The sequence below is a fragment of the Pinus tabuliformis genome, chromosome 8, assembly GCF_031772625.1.
Source record: "Pinus tabuliformis cultivar Carrire ecotype Pingquan chromosome 8, CPIR1, whole genome shotgun sequence".
Classification (NCBI taxonomy): Eukaryota; Viridiplantae; Streptophyta; class Pinopsida; order Pinales; family Pinaceae; genus Pinus; species Pinus tabuliformis.
In genome coordinates this window covers 299,838,899-299,856,069 of record NC_142294.1, presented here as the reverse complement: position 1 = coordinate 299,856,069, position 17,171 = coordinate 299,838,899, and the positions used below count along the sequence as shown (strand labels likewise).

The 17,171-nt window shown below is 39.8% G+C and overlaps 1 protein-coding gene across 4 annotated transcripts in view; it reads left to right on the top strand.

Annotated features, from left to right (window-relative positions):
• LOC149235308 (uncharacterized) overlaps positions 1 to 17,171 on the top strand; it is a 177,288-nt gene that overhangs the window by 33,966 nt on the left and 126,151 nt on the right. Inside the window, exon 2 of one of the 4 annotated variants that reach the window (XM_089372069.1) lies at positions 2,348 to 3,113. The exons of 2 other annotated variants lie outside the window; for them this stretch is intronic. In XM_089372069.1, the coding sequence (XP_089228195.1) occupies positions 2,442 to 2,858 (417 nt within the window). In that variant the 5' untranslated portion in view covers positions 2,348 to 2,441 and the 3' untranslated portion in view covers positions 2,859 to 3,113. Of the gene's footprint in view, positions 1 to 2,223; positions 3,114 to 17,171 lie in introns of those variants that run through there. One more of the 4 variants, XM_089372070.1, reaches the window with a different exon arrangement.

Genomic DNA, 17,171 nt, shown 5'->3' with positions numbered 1-17,171 from the left:
CGAGCCTTCTAGATTGGGAGGAACTGTGGGCGGCTCTTCGTCAAGAAGAGATCAGACGGGTGACGAAGGTGGGGAGTAGCGGAAAAGGGGCCAGAATAAAAAAGGAGGAAGAAGAAGGTGCAGCTCTCGCATCTGCGGGAAAGCAGGAGAAGAGAAAGAAGAAGGACCTCTCCAAGGTCAAATGCTTCCATTGTGGGGAACTGGGTCACTATGCGAACCAGTGTCCGAGGAAGAAGAGTATGGGAGGCTTCTATGACCAAGGCAGCGCCAGCAAGGGCAGAGAAATAAGTGGAGACAGATGACGACTGTGCCATGAGTGCTCATGCACCACTTGAGAGGAAGTGGGGAGACATCGAATTGTAGCCAGACCGACTACAGACGATGAGGGGCAGGATCCTTGAGGTACCCAACCTCTTGGATTATACCTTGCTACGGGAGCCTCGAAGAGGAGTAGCAGGACTGCTGGATGTGGGTAGAGACAGATGCGGATGAAGCAACAAAGAGTGCTACAGTGCAGGAGTCCCCAGATAGCGTGAGGCAACAGTGCGAGATGCATGGAGTTGTTGCAGCAACGCAGAGGTCAGTAGAGGGAGCACTTGTCAACGACAGAGGGAGCTTCAACATCGGGAGTGTTTCTAGCCTGACAGAGATGTCAAAGTTGGGAGGATCAGTTACTTACTTCTCAGTAACTGAGTTGCAGTGCAGCGGTTAGCAGTGGCAGTGCTATGGGCAGCACGATGCAGCATGATGAGAGGGGATGCAGTGCAGATGCAGTAGTGGTAGTGGCAGGGCCATGGGCAGCAGCACGGATGCAGAGGGAGCTGTCGTACAGATGCAGTAGTGGCAGTGGCAGGGCCATGGGCAGCAGTACAGGATGCAGCAGTGCAGAGGATGTTGGGTGGGGAGGCTTAGCATCAGCACATGGACCGATGCTGAATGATCAGGGTGATACTCAATGAGGAGTATTACTAGAGCATAGTCCTCGCTAAGAGGGAGTGTTGATTTGGGGTAGCATCAGATGTGCTCTAGCCACGAAAATTGGTGGATAGGCTAAAGCACATGAGGTCTCCAAGACCCAGAAAGGGTTTGGGCAGAATCTAACTGGTTTGGGAGATATTAAAACAATTATTATTTTTAATGGAGTTCCTAAGTCTAAACTTAAGAAAAATAAAATATTAATGGGTATTAATATAAAACTGGGTTAGAATGGTCCAAAAGTCACGGATCAAGCCAAATCTAATCTTAACCGTTGATTAGAGATTTAATCTCGGCCGTTGATGGATCAACGAGAAAAGTATAAGAGGAGGCTTGAGGGTCAGTTGGAGAAGACACCAAGAGAGATCAAGAACTCGATTTTCTAGGGCAAGGTTTGCTAAGGAAATTGAGTGAGTGATCTGAGTTGCAGCTGAGGGGCAGTGAATACATAGCAGAGAGGCAGAGTTAGTACCAGGAGGATCAGTGCAGAGCCGGGAGAGGGACGCAGAGCCAACTATAGGCCATCCAGAGGACTTCATCTATAATAATAAAATTTCCTGATTGGCCCCAGCTGATTAGTTCAATACTATTAAGGATATTCAGGCCATTTTTAAAGGTACATATATAGGTTCGTATCCACCTGAAGGCATTAGCAATCTGCACGCACTATCATTAGTATCACAGTTTTGTAATTGGCATGAGCAGAGGGCTGTGATCAAGCTATATGTTGCATCCACAAATCATGATGATCACTAAAATCATACAGATGTAGACAGTAGCAACTCAGGAATAAATGTTGCTCCTGGAATAACTCAAATCACTGGTGGTTTCCTTTCTTCTTTATGCACTCCACAAAAAATTAAAGGAATGTCACTGGAATGCCTGGCTAGTTTGAGATTGAAAACTGAAACAGAAGCCTAATTTCATTTTGTCACCTACAGAAGTAAATTTATACTTTAAGATTGGATTAGTAGTAGAAACATGTCTGGAACAAAATGTTTGATTCTGTTAGAAAACTTTCAAGGAATGTATCTTGAAAAGCAATATGGGAAGCAGTTATGAAATGGCATCCATGATTTAGCAAAATATTTTGATTCCTCAACTGCTTTTGAAGTACCTGGATATTTGACGTGATTTGGAAGCATGAAAGACACATAAATGTAAAGGGTTATAATGGTTTTTTCTTTGATTGGCACACATTTGCATTAGATCTGATTATTTCTGAATGTCTGGATTTTATTTGCACAGCCATTATTGAAAGCTATTGAATCAAAAAGTTTGATTAACTGCATCAGCGAAATTCTGGATATTGCGGTTGAAAGAGCTAGACTCAAGAAAGCTAATTAGATGATCTAACACGTTAACAATGCAGGACACGTTCTGTCTTCATTAGAAGTTCGTAAAGATTGCATAATTAGCTTGTCACAAGATAATAGGAGATTGGTTCTCACCCTCAGTTGCCGATAATGGATGATCTTGTCCTCCATAAGGGCGGTTGTCATTGTGGACGCGTGAGATGGCAAGCACGGGCACCTGTTAGCATTGTAGCCTGGAAATGCAATTGCTCTGATTGTTCCATGCGGGGAAATGTCCACTTTATTGTCCCAGCCTGCAATTTCCAGCTGGAAGAAAAATGTAGAGAGTGGCTTACAACTTACACTTTCGGCACGCATAAAGCAAAACATATATTCTGCAAGATCTGTGGCATAACTTCATACTATATCCCACGAACCAATCCGGATGGGGTTGCTGTGACTGTTAATTGTGTTGACGCTGGTACCATCAAGCATGTCGAATTCAAATACTATGATGGAAAGAATTGGGAAGGGTCCTATGAGAAATCTGGCATCGAATCATTGTCAAAAGTAAGCACCAATAAATGACTTGTTGACGAGGCAGAGAAGGTGCTGCTATATGACTATGGGATTAGGTTCAGGCACATTTCCTGTAGATTGTGTTGAGCATGGCCCTTCAAGTGTGACTCAATTATCAACTGTTTGAATTTGTTTGAATGTTTAGTTCGGGTTGAGTCTTAACCATTGCAAATATGGTTCGAGTCATCTTCAAGTTAAATTGGGAATTTATGTACTAATATTGCAAACTTGCTTAAAGAATTGAAGTTGTGCATATACTTTTCATAGACTGGCACCTAAAAATATGAGCGTTTTACTTTTCATAAACCTCCGAGGGAGAACCCTATGCTGTAGCATATACGCAGAGCATGGTCTTATATTAAAGATACAGACCGTCTCTTCATAAATATTCATAGCACGTTCAATAATCTTACTCCTATGCATAGGAGTAGATTAAAATCTTTAGCATTCCGCCAACTCTGCTGGGGCAAAATATGAGCTTTTCCGGTAATGGAGACACAACAGTATATTTTCTTAAAGCTCCTTGGCGGTAGAGAAATTAATAATGTTACAGATGTTTCTGGATGGTTTCTGAGTATATATTTGTGTTAAATCATGTAATTTACAACGCTACCAAAAATATGAGCTTTTTAATTTGGTAATGGAGATACAGCGGGATTTATTTTTTCTCAAAACTCTTTGGGCAGAGAATGTTTCTGGATAGGTTCTTAATATAAATAATTGCAATGTATCAGTTTTAATCACCACCACCATTATTACTATTATTATTATTACTACTATTATTACTATTACTATTACTGTTATTACTATTATTACTATTATAATTATTACCATTATTAGTAATATTATAACAGTATTACTATTATTACTACTGCTACTATTATTATTATTATTATTACAGAAATATTTATAATATTATTACTATTATTGATGACAGAAACATTTATAATATTTTAAATGTATTTGGATAGATTTAAGTACAGTTTTTCTTGTTACTAGATGAAGAACAAAATTACTCAGAATGTAATTAAACACAATGTTTTAGCTTAATTAACCTCAATACAACATATGCCTTGTTTGAAGCAAAATAACCAATAAGGCTTTTTACTTGGTATGCGCTTCCAAAAAATAAACAAATACATTAAACTTCAATTTTAAAATATGTAAATTTAGTGAAATGTATTGTTCTTGATTTTAGTAAAAACGTTGAATGCAACATCATCAAAACCCTCATATAATGGTGAGAATTGAACTAGCAAATGGTAGTGTGTGCCTTTTGATAAAGCAAAAAGCACATTTGGTGTGAAATTGTCAACCCCGGTAAAATTTGTGGAGATTTTGTGGCCTTCAAAAGGACTCAAACCTCCATTTATAGATATGTAGATCATGAAGGCATAAAAGCTAAGATTCCTGATAACCTTGATTTGTAGGCATCAATTGTGAATGGTAAGATATTTGAACCCCTTTCTATAATGATTAGGCTATGATGACCTAATTTGCTAATACCTTGATATGTAGACATTAATTGTGAATGGTAAGGGATTTGAAAGCCTTTCTGTAATGATTAGGCTATGATGACCTAAATAGCTATTGGATTAGAGGCATTTTTCATTCCCATTGTCATTGGGTCATTTTTTGTAGTCACTCGTATGATTCTTCCACAGGAAGCATGGTTTTTTACTTAGTTGTTAGGGAACAAATGCAACGTAGTGGCTACTCTAATTGGACACGTTCCATTTTCTAGTAGCGAATTTATACTTGTAGTGTCTCTTCATTAACGATTTAATATATCCTCATCCATGCTAACTCTTCAAACTATCTTATGAGTGCACCCAATTTGACCTTTTCTTCCCAACAACATAATTGATGTAACCATTAATAAAAAAACCTCTATTTGTCTCTCACCTATGACAAATTATAGTACATCAATTGTCATGTAGAGTGTATTGATTCATATTGCAAAAACTATGAACCTTGAGCTAGGTGTGGTGGTCATAAATCTTGGCTTGGAAACCATGGCAAATTCTGATACTCTTCTTTGCATCCTAGGACCCACCTTAGTAGGAATGATATATTACCTTTAGTAACAAACTATTCATCTAAGTTGGTGATTCAAGGTGTGTTCACTTTGGGGATTAGGACCTTATCCCTAGTGGATAGGATCCATAGATAATTTGGTGTGGCTTTTAACCCTGTACTTTTTCCTTAGCTTGTTTATAATGTTTCCCAAGGAGCAGTCCTTTACAATGGGTTTTGCCTAACAATCAATCATGTTGCCTAATATGATCAACAAACAATTGCACACCCTCAAATGGTTCAGACAAAAATGCATGTTTTGGAGGCTCATTTATAGCATTTCCAAATAAGCCAAGATTTGATGATTGACCACAATGATGATCATGGGTTGAAGAACTTTGTAAGCCGTCAACATGAAGAAGAGGACATTATTTTAGTAAATTTAGAGGATCATGAGATTTAATTACAAGGATTATTTGACCAATGTTCCTAGAGATACTTTATCATCATGGGTTGAAGAATTTTGTAAGCCATCAACATGAAGAAGATGTCATTATTTTAGTAAATTTAGAGGATCATGAGATTTAATTACAAGGATTATCTGCCAATGTTCCTAGAGTTACTTGATCAAGGTATGAACCATGGTGAGGTGCTAGACCAATGGGATTTTGAATTACAAACATGGAATATGAGATTAATTCATGTCCTTTTCATTTTAAATCAAGTACTTGTCTTCAATGAGAAAAAGTAAGCACTTTTAAAATAGGGCATGGTCCTTTGCTTCCTCTTAAAAATGCCTTTAGAATATGATTTTTTAGAAATAATGAGATCAACACTAGAGAAACAAGAATGAAAATAGTTTGGACCCTATTTTGGCTTTGGATGTAGATATCTTTCACTATTTGCTTTGCAACTTGTTGATCATAAGTATTGATTAAGGGGACTTGCACAATTAGGGGGTGATTTCTTATGCACAATATTGAAGGGATGTTTTTGATCCAACGATGCTAGATTGGGTTATTTCTCCCTTTGATGGAGTTGACTAATATGCTCTAGTGATGAAATCTTAAGTAGATTGTTAAGAGATTTGGAAAGGTTCTTATATGTCACCCATAACCCTCTACATAGTAATTGAGTCTATGTCTATGTGTGTAGATCAATCTCACCAAGTAATTCTCCCTTTGTATCAAATTCATGGATGGGGATATGTTATTTGTGCAATGGGTAAGATACTTGAATCTACCTAGTTCATGTTTTGCTTGTTAGGATTTATTTCATCATGTGAAGGATTGTACATGAAGGAAAGCTCCCAAACCTAGTATAAAAAAATTGGAGATTCTATTCATTGCATCCAATGCCATTGGATATCCAAAAAGAAGTCCCCCTCATGGTGTTGAGATAGAAGGTGCTTTGAGTAGCTTTATTGGTCCCAAGAAAACATGTGGCTTAGATGGGTCAAAAGGTAAGGAGTAACCAATTGTTCAATATAGGGAAAGGAGTGTATTGAATAATGTTAAGAAGAAAGCAAGTTGACCAATTAAGTCATTTATAGCCACATTGTTGATTTTTGGGTAATTTCCAGAGGTATTCCCTTGCTACACAAGTTAAAAGAAAGATAAATTAAATTTTAAATTAAAACAAAGAAAATCAACATGGTATTAGTGTTAAATTTTTGGGGGTTGTTACAATCTTTATGTACAACATATTTACTTGTACTCCTATCTAAATTTATCCAAATAATTGCATAAATTATGGTGGACAATAATTCCTGGTAAATATATTTAATTGCCAAAATATAAAGAATTTATTGCATATTTACTTGTTACTTCTACCTAAATTTATGCAAGGATCACATAAATTATGGAAGAACAATTTAATAGTCAAACGCTATGTGGGTGGATTATAGCCTAATTCCAGTGGAGTAAAATACAACTTTTAATATAAGGAGAGATTTAACCTCACAACACCAATGAGTAAATGGTTAGAGAATATGTGTGGGGTGAATAGTGACATAAATCCACTAGTGTTCATAAGAAATTAACATAGCATATTTAAAGAAAATCTTAGAGGATTCTCCCATCGAGCATGAACTCAGCAAGAGTGATTTGTGTTCGAGAGGGAGAAATTGTACAAACATCTAGAACCATGCCAAATGACCGACGAGGAGCAAGAGTGTAACACTGTCCTCCCACATCTATGCAAGAATCGACTAGCCGGGGCAAACATGCGATGAGAGGCCACTATGATATGATTCAACCTCCTAAGTCACGTTAAGGAAGTGGAACCGACGGAAACACACCATACAAACCTTGAACATTAGCATTAGGACCCTCAAGAACCATCCCAACCTTTCTGCCAACCAGCCCTTGGGTCCCACTAAGATTTTGGACCACTTGACCCGAGACGCTCCCATGCTATAGGCCTGCCAGTGTCCAAGAGGCTCTGGACACTCCCATGTTATAGGCATGCCAATGTCTAGGGACTATTTTTCTAAGTGCTGTGCCAACGTCCCCGAGATTTGAGCCACTTTTTTAGGTCCAGAGCCTAGGCCACTGCCCAGAATTGAATGCCACCTTCAGAACAATGAGATAACCCGGAAATGAAAGTACAAATGCAATTACTTGAACAAGACCTTGAATGGACCCGTACTAGCCATGATAGGAATTTCGTCAAACATATCACGAATATGTCGTTTACAAGTTTAAATAACAGATCTAAGCATAGGGGTCTCATACTTAGTTGAGAATCGCTAAGGTATTGATGCCTCAACACATTAACTGCCATTTAATCCATTAGGTCATAGATACATTATTCATTCATTTACAAGTAAAAACATGATGAGAGCCATACATAGCTATTGTCATAAAACACATACATAACCAACATAATAGAAGCAGAAATACCAACGAAATCACAACCATATGATCCACATATAAACCAGTATAATACTCATAGAAATACAAGGAGAAATAACCTCATATGGATGATGCAAAATCCAAACTCGAGATGGGACTTCCAAGTTCCACCCGACCGTAGAATGGCAGAGCCAAATCTCTCTTCATCCATTCACCCTCGTGCCATATTCCAAGCACAAATGTGGGATCTCATAGAACACATCAATCCAAAACCATCCAGGGCTTCTAGAGGCCCTCCACCTCAACCCATCAAAATGGTGATTCCACCTCACGGTCGGACATCACAAAACCATCATTAGATTGGTCTCTATCCAAGCCTTTCAGGGCTCTAGAGTGTTTGTTCCAACTAAGGCTTCAGGACTAGTAACTCAACCCACAACTTTTACGGGGCTCCAGAGCATTTGTCCAACCAAGGCTCCAAGACTAGTAACTCAACCCACCAAGGCCTCCAGAGCATTTGTCCAATGAAGGCTACGAGACTAGTAACTCAACCCAAGCTGTTACAGGGCTCCAGAGTGTTTTTCCAACCAAGGCTCTAGGAACTAGTAACTCAACCCAAGCTAAGGGAACATGAGAACCAACCAAAAAAAATAAGGAAATAAACCCACAATCTCCATGGCTATCCAGGAAATGGCAAGGCTAGGTAAATCCAATGTCAATCCCGACCATCCTCCATGCCCATGACAGATCATAACCAACAAACCACATGCATATGTCATGCATGCCAAAACTAGTGAGGAAAAACATACACACAACTCGGTACTTGCAAGCAAAATCCACTATAGCTGCTGATCCCGATGTTCTCTTGCGCCTTCTTGCTCTTCCTTTGCCTTCTTGCTCCAAAATCCAAGTATGCCACACCCTCCAAGAGTGCTTCAAGAAAAATCTAAGTATCCAAGAGTATGAGAAAGAGAGAGAATAATGAGAGAGCTTCAAAACTGAACTAACAAAAGGTTACCAACTGATCCTTAGAAGCCTTTTTATGAATGAGGCCTCTATTTTCTTCATTTTCCATTATTTTCATTCATTTTCCTCCTCACATGCAACCTGTGACCTTTCACAGTCTTTTTCTCCTAATTTCCATTATTTTCATAAATAAATGTGCCAAAAATGTCATTTTCCTTTCCAAAGCCTTAGCCATCGCCTTTGCCAATTTCCTTTATTAACTTTTATTACATGGAATTTTCACCAGGGCTGTTACATAACCCTCCCCCTTGGGGGAACACCATCCTCAGTGTTCAACAACACATATAACCACAAGATTGCTGTAGGAAAAATATATTGCCGACCGAGCTTTATAACTTAGCTCGTTAAGGTATTTACGATGATCAACCTGCTGAGAAGAAAACCAACATGAAAACATAACAAACATAACATCATAATGACATGACACCCATACTACTTATTGGAGCTTTATAACACAACTCATGGTGGTATTTACATCCATATACATATGTACATATACCAAACATCACCAAAACATGTACCAAAACATATACCAAGACATATACCAAAACACCACACCAAAGCTTCTTTGCCTCAACCGAAAAACAAGGAAGGATACATAGCCCGCACTTAATCCGCCATCTCCCATGTAGCTGCATTAGGCCCAAAGTGCTTCCATTACACTTTAACTTGTTCGATTGCTCGATTCCAGAGCATGAGCACCTTTTTCTACAATATACACTAAGGCTCCGGATGGAATTCTCCATCTGGTTCCACTTGCAATACAGACCAGTGAATCACATGATCAACATCTTTAAGATACTTCTTAAGTAATGACACATGGAAAAAATCATGTAATTTCATTGTCGGAGGCAATGCAAGTCGATAGGCTACTGGCCCAATCCTCTTAACAATACTAAAGGGTCCACACAACTGTGGTGACAGCTTGGCACATTATCCAATCCGTAAGGAGCTCTTCTTTGGTTTGATGTGCAAGTACACATGTTCCCCAACCTGGAACTCCTTAAACAACTTGTTCCGATCTGCATAGCTCTTCTGCCTATCTTGTGTTGCCTTTAGATTCTTCTTTATAACTTGCATCTCCTGTTCCATGTCTGCCAACATGTCTGGTCCAATCAACACCCTATTAACTAGATCACTCCAACTGATGGGAGTATTGCAACTCCACCCATACAATGCCTCAAACAGACTCATCTTCAAAGATTCATGATACCCATTGTTATAAGCGAACTCTACCAGTGGAATATACTCTTCCCACTTTCGCTACAGATGCATCACATACATCCTCAACATGTCCTCCAATATCCTATTGACCCATTCTGTCTTTCCATCTGTCTGTGGATGTTAAGCTGTACTGAAGGCCAACTCTGTGCCCAAACCCGCAAACAAATCCCTCCAAAATTTGGAAGTGAACTTTGCATCCTTGTCTAAAACGATCTTCTTCGGAACACCATGTAGTCTGACCACATCTCTCATGAATACCCGTGCTACATCGCTAGTTGAGAACGTAGACTTCACTAGAATGAAGTGCGCAACCTTTGTCAACCTCTCCACAATAACCGTGATGGAATCATGCTGTCTCACTGTCCTCTGCAAACCTATGATGAAGTCCATGAAAATGACCTCCCATTTCCATTATGGAATCACAATCAACTGTAGCATTCCACTTGGATGCTTACATTCTGCCTTCACACGCTGACAATCAAAACACCTAGCCACATACTCTGCTACATCCTTCTTCAGATTCGACCAATAATAAAATTTCTTCACTGTAGTCAATGTCTTTTGATAACCTGGGTGACCTGAATAAGGTTTCACATGAAACTCCGTCAAGATCACCTTCTTGAGCTCACTGCTATCTGGCACATATATCTTGTCTCTGAACCTAATCAATCCATCTGTTGTAAGGCAATAGTCCACATCCTATGCACCTGGACCTTCACCTGTACTTGTACTCTGCTGCAACCTGTGCATAATCTCCATATACCTGACATCCTGCTAACCTCCCTGCAAGATTCTATCCTGTAAGTCTGTCCCATAGGAGCTCATAGTTGCTAAGTGATTTACCTGTATCTGCCTGCTAAGAGAATCTGCCACCCCATTCTCTTTACCCTTGATATATCTGATCTCCAAATCGAACTCACTAATCATGGCCAACCACCAAGCCTGCCTATCATTTAGGTTCGGTTGGTCAAATAGATACCATAACCCACTGTGATCACTCGTTAACACAAATCTCCTGCCCAGAAGATAGTGTCTCCACATATTCAATGCATGTATGACCAATGCCAACTCAAGATCATATGTGGGGTAGTTCTGGTCGTGCTCGTTTAGTTTTCATGACTCATAGCATACCACCTGTCCATCCTGCATAAGGACCTAGCAAGTCCTTTCTTGCAAGTATCTGTTCATAATACAAACTCTTTGTCTAGATCCACAATCTTTAAAACTGTTGCATGTGTCAACAACTGCTTAAGATGCTGAAAACTAGCCTCACATTCCTCTGTCCATTCAAACTTCTTACCTTTTCTTTGCAATGATGTAATAGGATAAACGATCTGTGAGAAGTTCCTGATGAACCTCTTGTAACAACTCGCCAATCCCATAAAGGATCTCACCTCATCTACATTCCTGGGAGCTACCCACTCCATGATGGCCCTTACCTTTTCTAGTTCTACTGCAATTCCCTTATTGGAGACAACATGTCCCAAGTAGTGTACCTCCGTCTGAAAGAAATTGCACTTGCTGAGCTTAGCATACAACTGATGCTCTCTCAACAACCTCAACATTGGTGCTAAATGCTCAACATGATCTTCCTCATTTTTAGAATATACCAATATGTCATCAATGAACAATATAACAAACTTATCCAAATAAAGACACAACACACTATTCATCAAGCACATAAATGTAGCTGGAGCATTAGTCAAACCAAATGGAACTACAACAAACTCATAATGCCCATACCCGGTCCAGAAAGTTGTCTTGTAAATTTCCTTCTCTTTGATGCGTACCTGGTGATATCCGGATCTCAAATCAATCTTTGAGAACGCTGCTGCTCCCTTCAACTGATCAAGCAAGTCATCAATCCTTGGTAACAAATACCCGTTCTTGATGGTCACTTTGTTCAACTGCCCGTAGTCCATGCATAATTTGAGAGTACCATCTTTCTTCTTCAAAAACAAAACCGGTGTGCCCCAAGGTGATACACTTGGCCTAATGTATCCCTTGTCCAACATTTCCTTCAACTATAGCTTCAACTCTACCAACTTAGGTGTACTCATCCTGTAAGGTGCTTTTGATGCCAGAGCTGCGCCTGGAATTAACTCAATAGAAAAGTATACATCCTTAGACTCTGTAATGTCTTCAGGAAATACATCCTGAAACTGCTGTAGAACTGGGTACTTTCTCAACACATCTGCATCCTCAACTTCCTTACCTTTGTAACTATAAATGTGCACTGAATAACATACACCCTTTCATGCGATTAGGCTTTTCCTGCATACCTGTTACCATCCTAACTGATGTGGCTTTCTTCTTTCCCTATAAGAGTCTAGGTTCTCCATTGTCATCCAAGCACTCAATGGCCTTATCATAGCAATCCACCTTGGTTCTATGAAGGTACAACCAATCCATGCCCAACAACATACTCTACGATCCCAACGACAATACATTCAAATGTGCTATGATAGGCATACCAATCAAATCAAATGCACAAGCTCTTACCCAATGATGAACTCACTTCTTTGTACTTGTAGCTAAGTGCACTAACCAAGATTCTTCATGCAATTCCTTACTCAAACCACACTTATCCACCAAGTCAGGACAAACATAGATATAATTAGATCCAGGGGTCAATCAAAATAAAAATAACTTGATCACAAAGATTACTGTCCATCTCAATGATAGATGCCTAATGGTCGACTTGTTTGTTATCCAATGCTGCATAGATATGAGGGACGCTTTGACCAACATCCCCAATAGTCTATGCCTCATGTGCACTATATATCTGAGGCCTACCATCCTGATACTATGGACAATCTCTCCTGCGATGCTCTCCTCCACAAGTCCAACACTGCACAGGCACCTTATTCTGCTCCTCATATCAATGTCCCTATCCTCTGTCAGACACATTGAATCACTTAGGTGGTGCAACATTATCTTTATTACTTGAATCTTGTGGTCTTACTCGCTTCTTGTCCCATTTTCCCTTGTTCTTTGTATTAAATTTCCAGTCTGGCTTAGTCCTAGAGTTACGCTTCTATTGTTCGTAGAAATGATTTAGCTTTTAGATGGAATCCTCTAATCATCTAGGCTCATTGAACTCAATTCTGTCTTTGAATGCCATTGGTAACCCACTAGTGAATCTCTGAATCTTGGGCTTCTCCTCCTTGAGGTAAGGCACATAAATCAATAGCTCCAAGAACTTGCTAGTGTACTCATCATTTGTCATAGATCGCATCTTTAGCTCATAGAATTCTTTTTCCCTGTCATCAAAGTATTTCTCCGATAGATACTTCTTCTTGAATAGCCATTCAAACTCACTCCAAGTCAAGTCTTCCTCATATGTACCTCTGACATTCTTCACATCTTCCCACAAAATGTCTGTGTTACCTTTGAGACTGAATGTAGCTACTCTAGCTTTCATGTTCTTTGAATAGTCATGTCGCCTGAAGAAATTCCTCATGCCAAGCAATCATGCCTCTGCATCCTGTAATTTATTCACCTCTCCATCAAATGTAGGTGGCTTTGCTTTCTTAAACTCATTGGGAAAGTATCCCTTATCACTCCTCTTGTACGGATGATAACGATATCGATCATCATGCCTGTCAGAACCAGAACTAGAATGGTACTTGTGTCTATCACCTCTCCTATTCGGAGTGTCGAACAATTTGCCATCTCTCACTGTGTCACCTCTATCTGACCTGTGAACCCCATGCAACCTATTGCCATACGACCCATTTGTTTTTTCCTCCTGCTCATGGCCAATCCGAAGTGGTTCTTGTCGTTGATAATCTGACAAACTATGAAGTATCACTGCATTTACCTCTGCTAGCTTCTCCTGTGCCCATATGATTATATCATTATTTGCCTTACAAATCCTTATTTCTTCCTTTAAGATTCTCAGTGTATCTGCCAAATTAGAATAATTCCCAACACCATACTGCTCATTTGATTCATAGGGAGAGTCTTGGTAGTATATCATCTTTCTAGCCATTTGATATTCTTCCTGCAAGGTATATCATGTCAGCTAAACCAAATCACAATAAACCAACGTACCTTAGTATAGCTCGGGGAGGATACCTTGTCTGAAAGATCAACAAATCAACGTGATACATGTATAACATAATCATAACATCATATAGAAACATAACACATAAGCATATAACCATGCAACCATCATTCTAGCTAGGGTCCAGTCATCAATGCATGACCTTATCAACAACGCATACCACAACCTCATGCATGAAAACAACCATTACATCACTGTACACTTGACCACATGCAAACATTAACATACATAAGCAATGTGTAATCAACCACACTCACACATAAACACATATAATCAAGCATAAACAAACAATACTTGAAACCAAGCTTACAAGAATGATACATGTAACTAATCATACAAGAATGTAACCAAGCATACAAGAATGCAACCAATAATACAAAAATGATACATGTAAGCAACATATAACAACATGTAACCAGTCATATACTCACGACGATGCACTCCAAATAACAAAATCAACTTCTAAAAGGTGACATCACTACAACCATGATCAACACCATGCAAATGCAACAAGCACATGGAATGCAAGCATAAGAGACACACATGCAACCGACATGCATGACTGACCAACGCACACAACCCATCCAATCTAAGGGGTGAAACATGCTCTGATACCACTCTATAACACTCTCCTCCCAAATCTACCCAAGCAATCGGCCAGCCGGGGTAAATATGTGATGAGAGGCCACTATGATATGATTCAACCTCCTAAGTCACGTTAAGGAAGTGGAACCAATAGAAACACACCATACAGAACTTGAACATCAACATTAGGACCCTCAAGAACCATCCTAGCCTTTCTACCAACCAACCCCTGGGTCCCACTGAGATTTTCGACTACTTGACCCCCAGAAGCTCCTATGCTATAGGCCTGCCAGTGTCCAGGAGGCTTTGGACACTCCCATGCTATATGCATGCCAGCATCCAGGGACTATTTTTCTCAGTGTTGTGCTAGTGTCCCTGGGATTTGAGCCACTTTTTCAGGCCCAGAGCCTAGGTCATTTCCCAACATTGAATGAAACCTTCAAAATAGTGAGATCACAAGGAAATGATAATACAAATGCAATTACATGAATAAGACCTTATTGGACCCCTACTAGCCATGATAGGAGTTTCGCCAAACATATCACAAATATGTAATTTATATGTGTAAATAACAAATCTGAGCATAGGGGTCTCATACTTAGCTGAGAATCGCTAAGAGGCATTGATGCCTCAACACATTAACTACCATTTCATCCATTAGGTCATAGATACATTGTTCATTCATTTACAAGTAAAAACATGATGAGAGCCATACATAGCTACTGTCATAAAACACATACATAACCAACATAATAGCAGCAGAAATACCAATGAAATCACAACCATATGATCCACATATAAACCAATATAATACTCATATAAATACAAGGAGAAATAACCTCATATTGATGATGCAAAATCAAAACCCGGGATGGGACTTCCACATTCCACCCGACCATAGAATGGCTGAGCCAAATCTCTCTTCATCCATTCACCCTCGTGCCATATTCTAAGCATGAATGTGGGGTCTCATAGAACACATCAATCCAAAATCATCTAGGGCTTCTAGAGGCCCTCCACCTCAACCCATCAAAACACTGATTCCACCTCATGGTCGAACATCACAAAACCATCTTCAAATTGGTCTCTATTCAAGCCTTCTAGGGCTCTAGAGCATTTGTTCTAACCAAGGATCCAAGAATAGTAACTCAAGCCACAAATTTTACCCGGCTCCAAAGCGTTTGTCCAACCAAGGCTCCATGACTAGTAACTCAACCCACCGAGGGCTCCAGATCGTTTGTCCAACCAAGGCTACGGGACTAGTAACTCAACCCAAGCTGTTACAGGGCTCCAGAGTGTTTGTCCAACCAAGGCTATATGAACTAGTAACCCAACCCAAGTTAAGGAAGCATGAGACCCAACCAAAACAAAACAAGGAAATAAACCCATAATCTCCATGGCTATCCAAGAAATGGCAAGGCTAGTTAAATCCACTGTCAATCCCGGTCATCCTCCATGCCCATGACAGGTCATAAACAACAAACCACATGCATATGCCATGCATGCCAAAACTAGTGAGGAAAAACATACATGCAATGTTGAAGTTTCTAACTCTACTTAGTTAGAAACCCTCCATGCACTTTATCTGATTTATTCCTACCTACTTGTTCCGTTACTTAACAAGTTATTTACAATGTAAATATTGAAAATAAACACTAGTGCATGCTCAACATATTACAGATCAACAACTGAAAGAAACAAAAACAATCACACCATATGACACCATTATTTTTGGACCAATGTCTTTGGAAAAATCCAATGTGGGAAATCCGGTGCAGCTATCTGAAGGTTTTCTTATTAAACAATATCAGAGTACAATTTGGGTGCCGAAACTGGCCTACCCAACAAAGAATTTCCTTGGCAGTAATAGCTCTCAGTTTGAGACAAATTTACTAGCTAAAACCCCTGATAATCCTTCTGGCAGCTCCTCAGCACCAATCTGCCTCAGAAACCCCAACGTCTGCCCTCTCTAGACTGCGTCAACCTCTCTCTGTCCAGCGCTGGCCTTGCGTCACCCCGGATGGGTCTGCATCAGCCTTAGGAGGCCCTGCGTCAGCCTTCTGGCCCTGTGCGTCAGCAACGCTAGCCTCTCTGAGGCTCTGCACAGCTCCCGGCTGCCTTTGCATGGCCCTGCGTGAGCCCTGGCTGGTTCTGCGTCACTCTCCCCGGCTACTGCGCTATTCTCCTGGCACTATATCTGCCTCGCTGTCTCTTTGTACTCAATGCCCCTCAGCTGCAACTCCCGATCACTAATTCTATCTCTCTTAGCAAACCCTGCTCTAGAGAATAGAATGACTGATCACTCTGGTGTGTTCTCCAAGTGACCCTCAAGCCTCCTCTTATACTTTTCCTGTTGACATATCAACGGCTGAGATTAAGTCCCTAATCAACAGCTAAGATTAGATCTAGATTGATTCATGTCTTTTGGACCATTCTAACATAGTTTTATATTAATACACATTAATATTTTATTTTCCCTAAGTTTAGATTTAGGGACTCCATTAAAAATATTAATTATTTTAATATCTCATGAACTATTTAGAATCT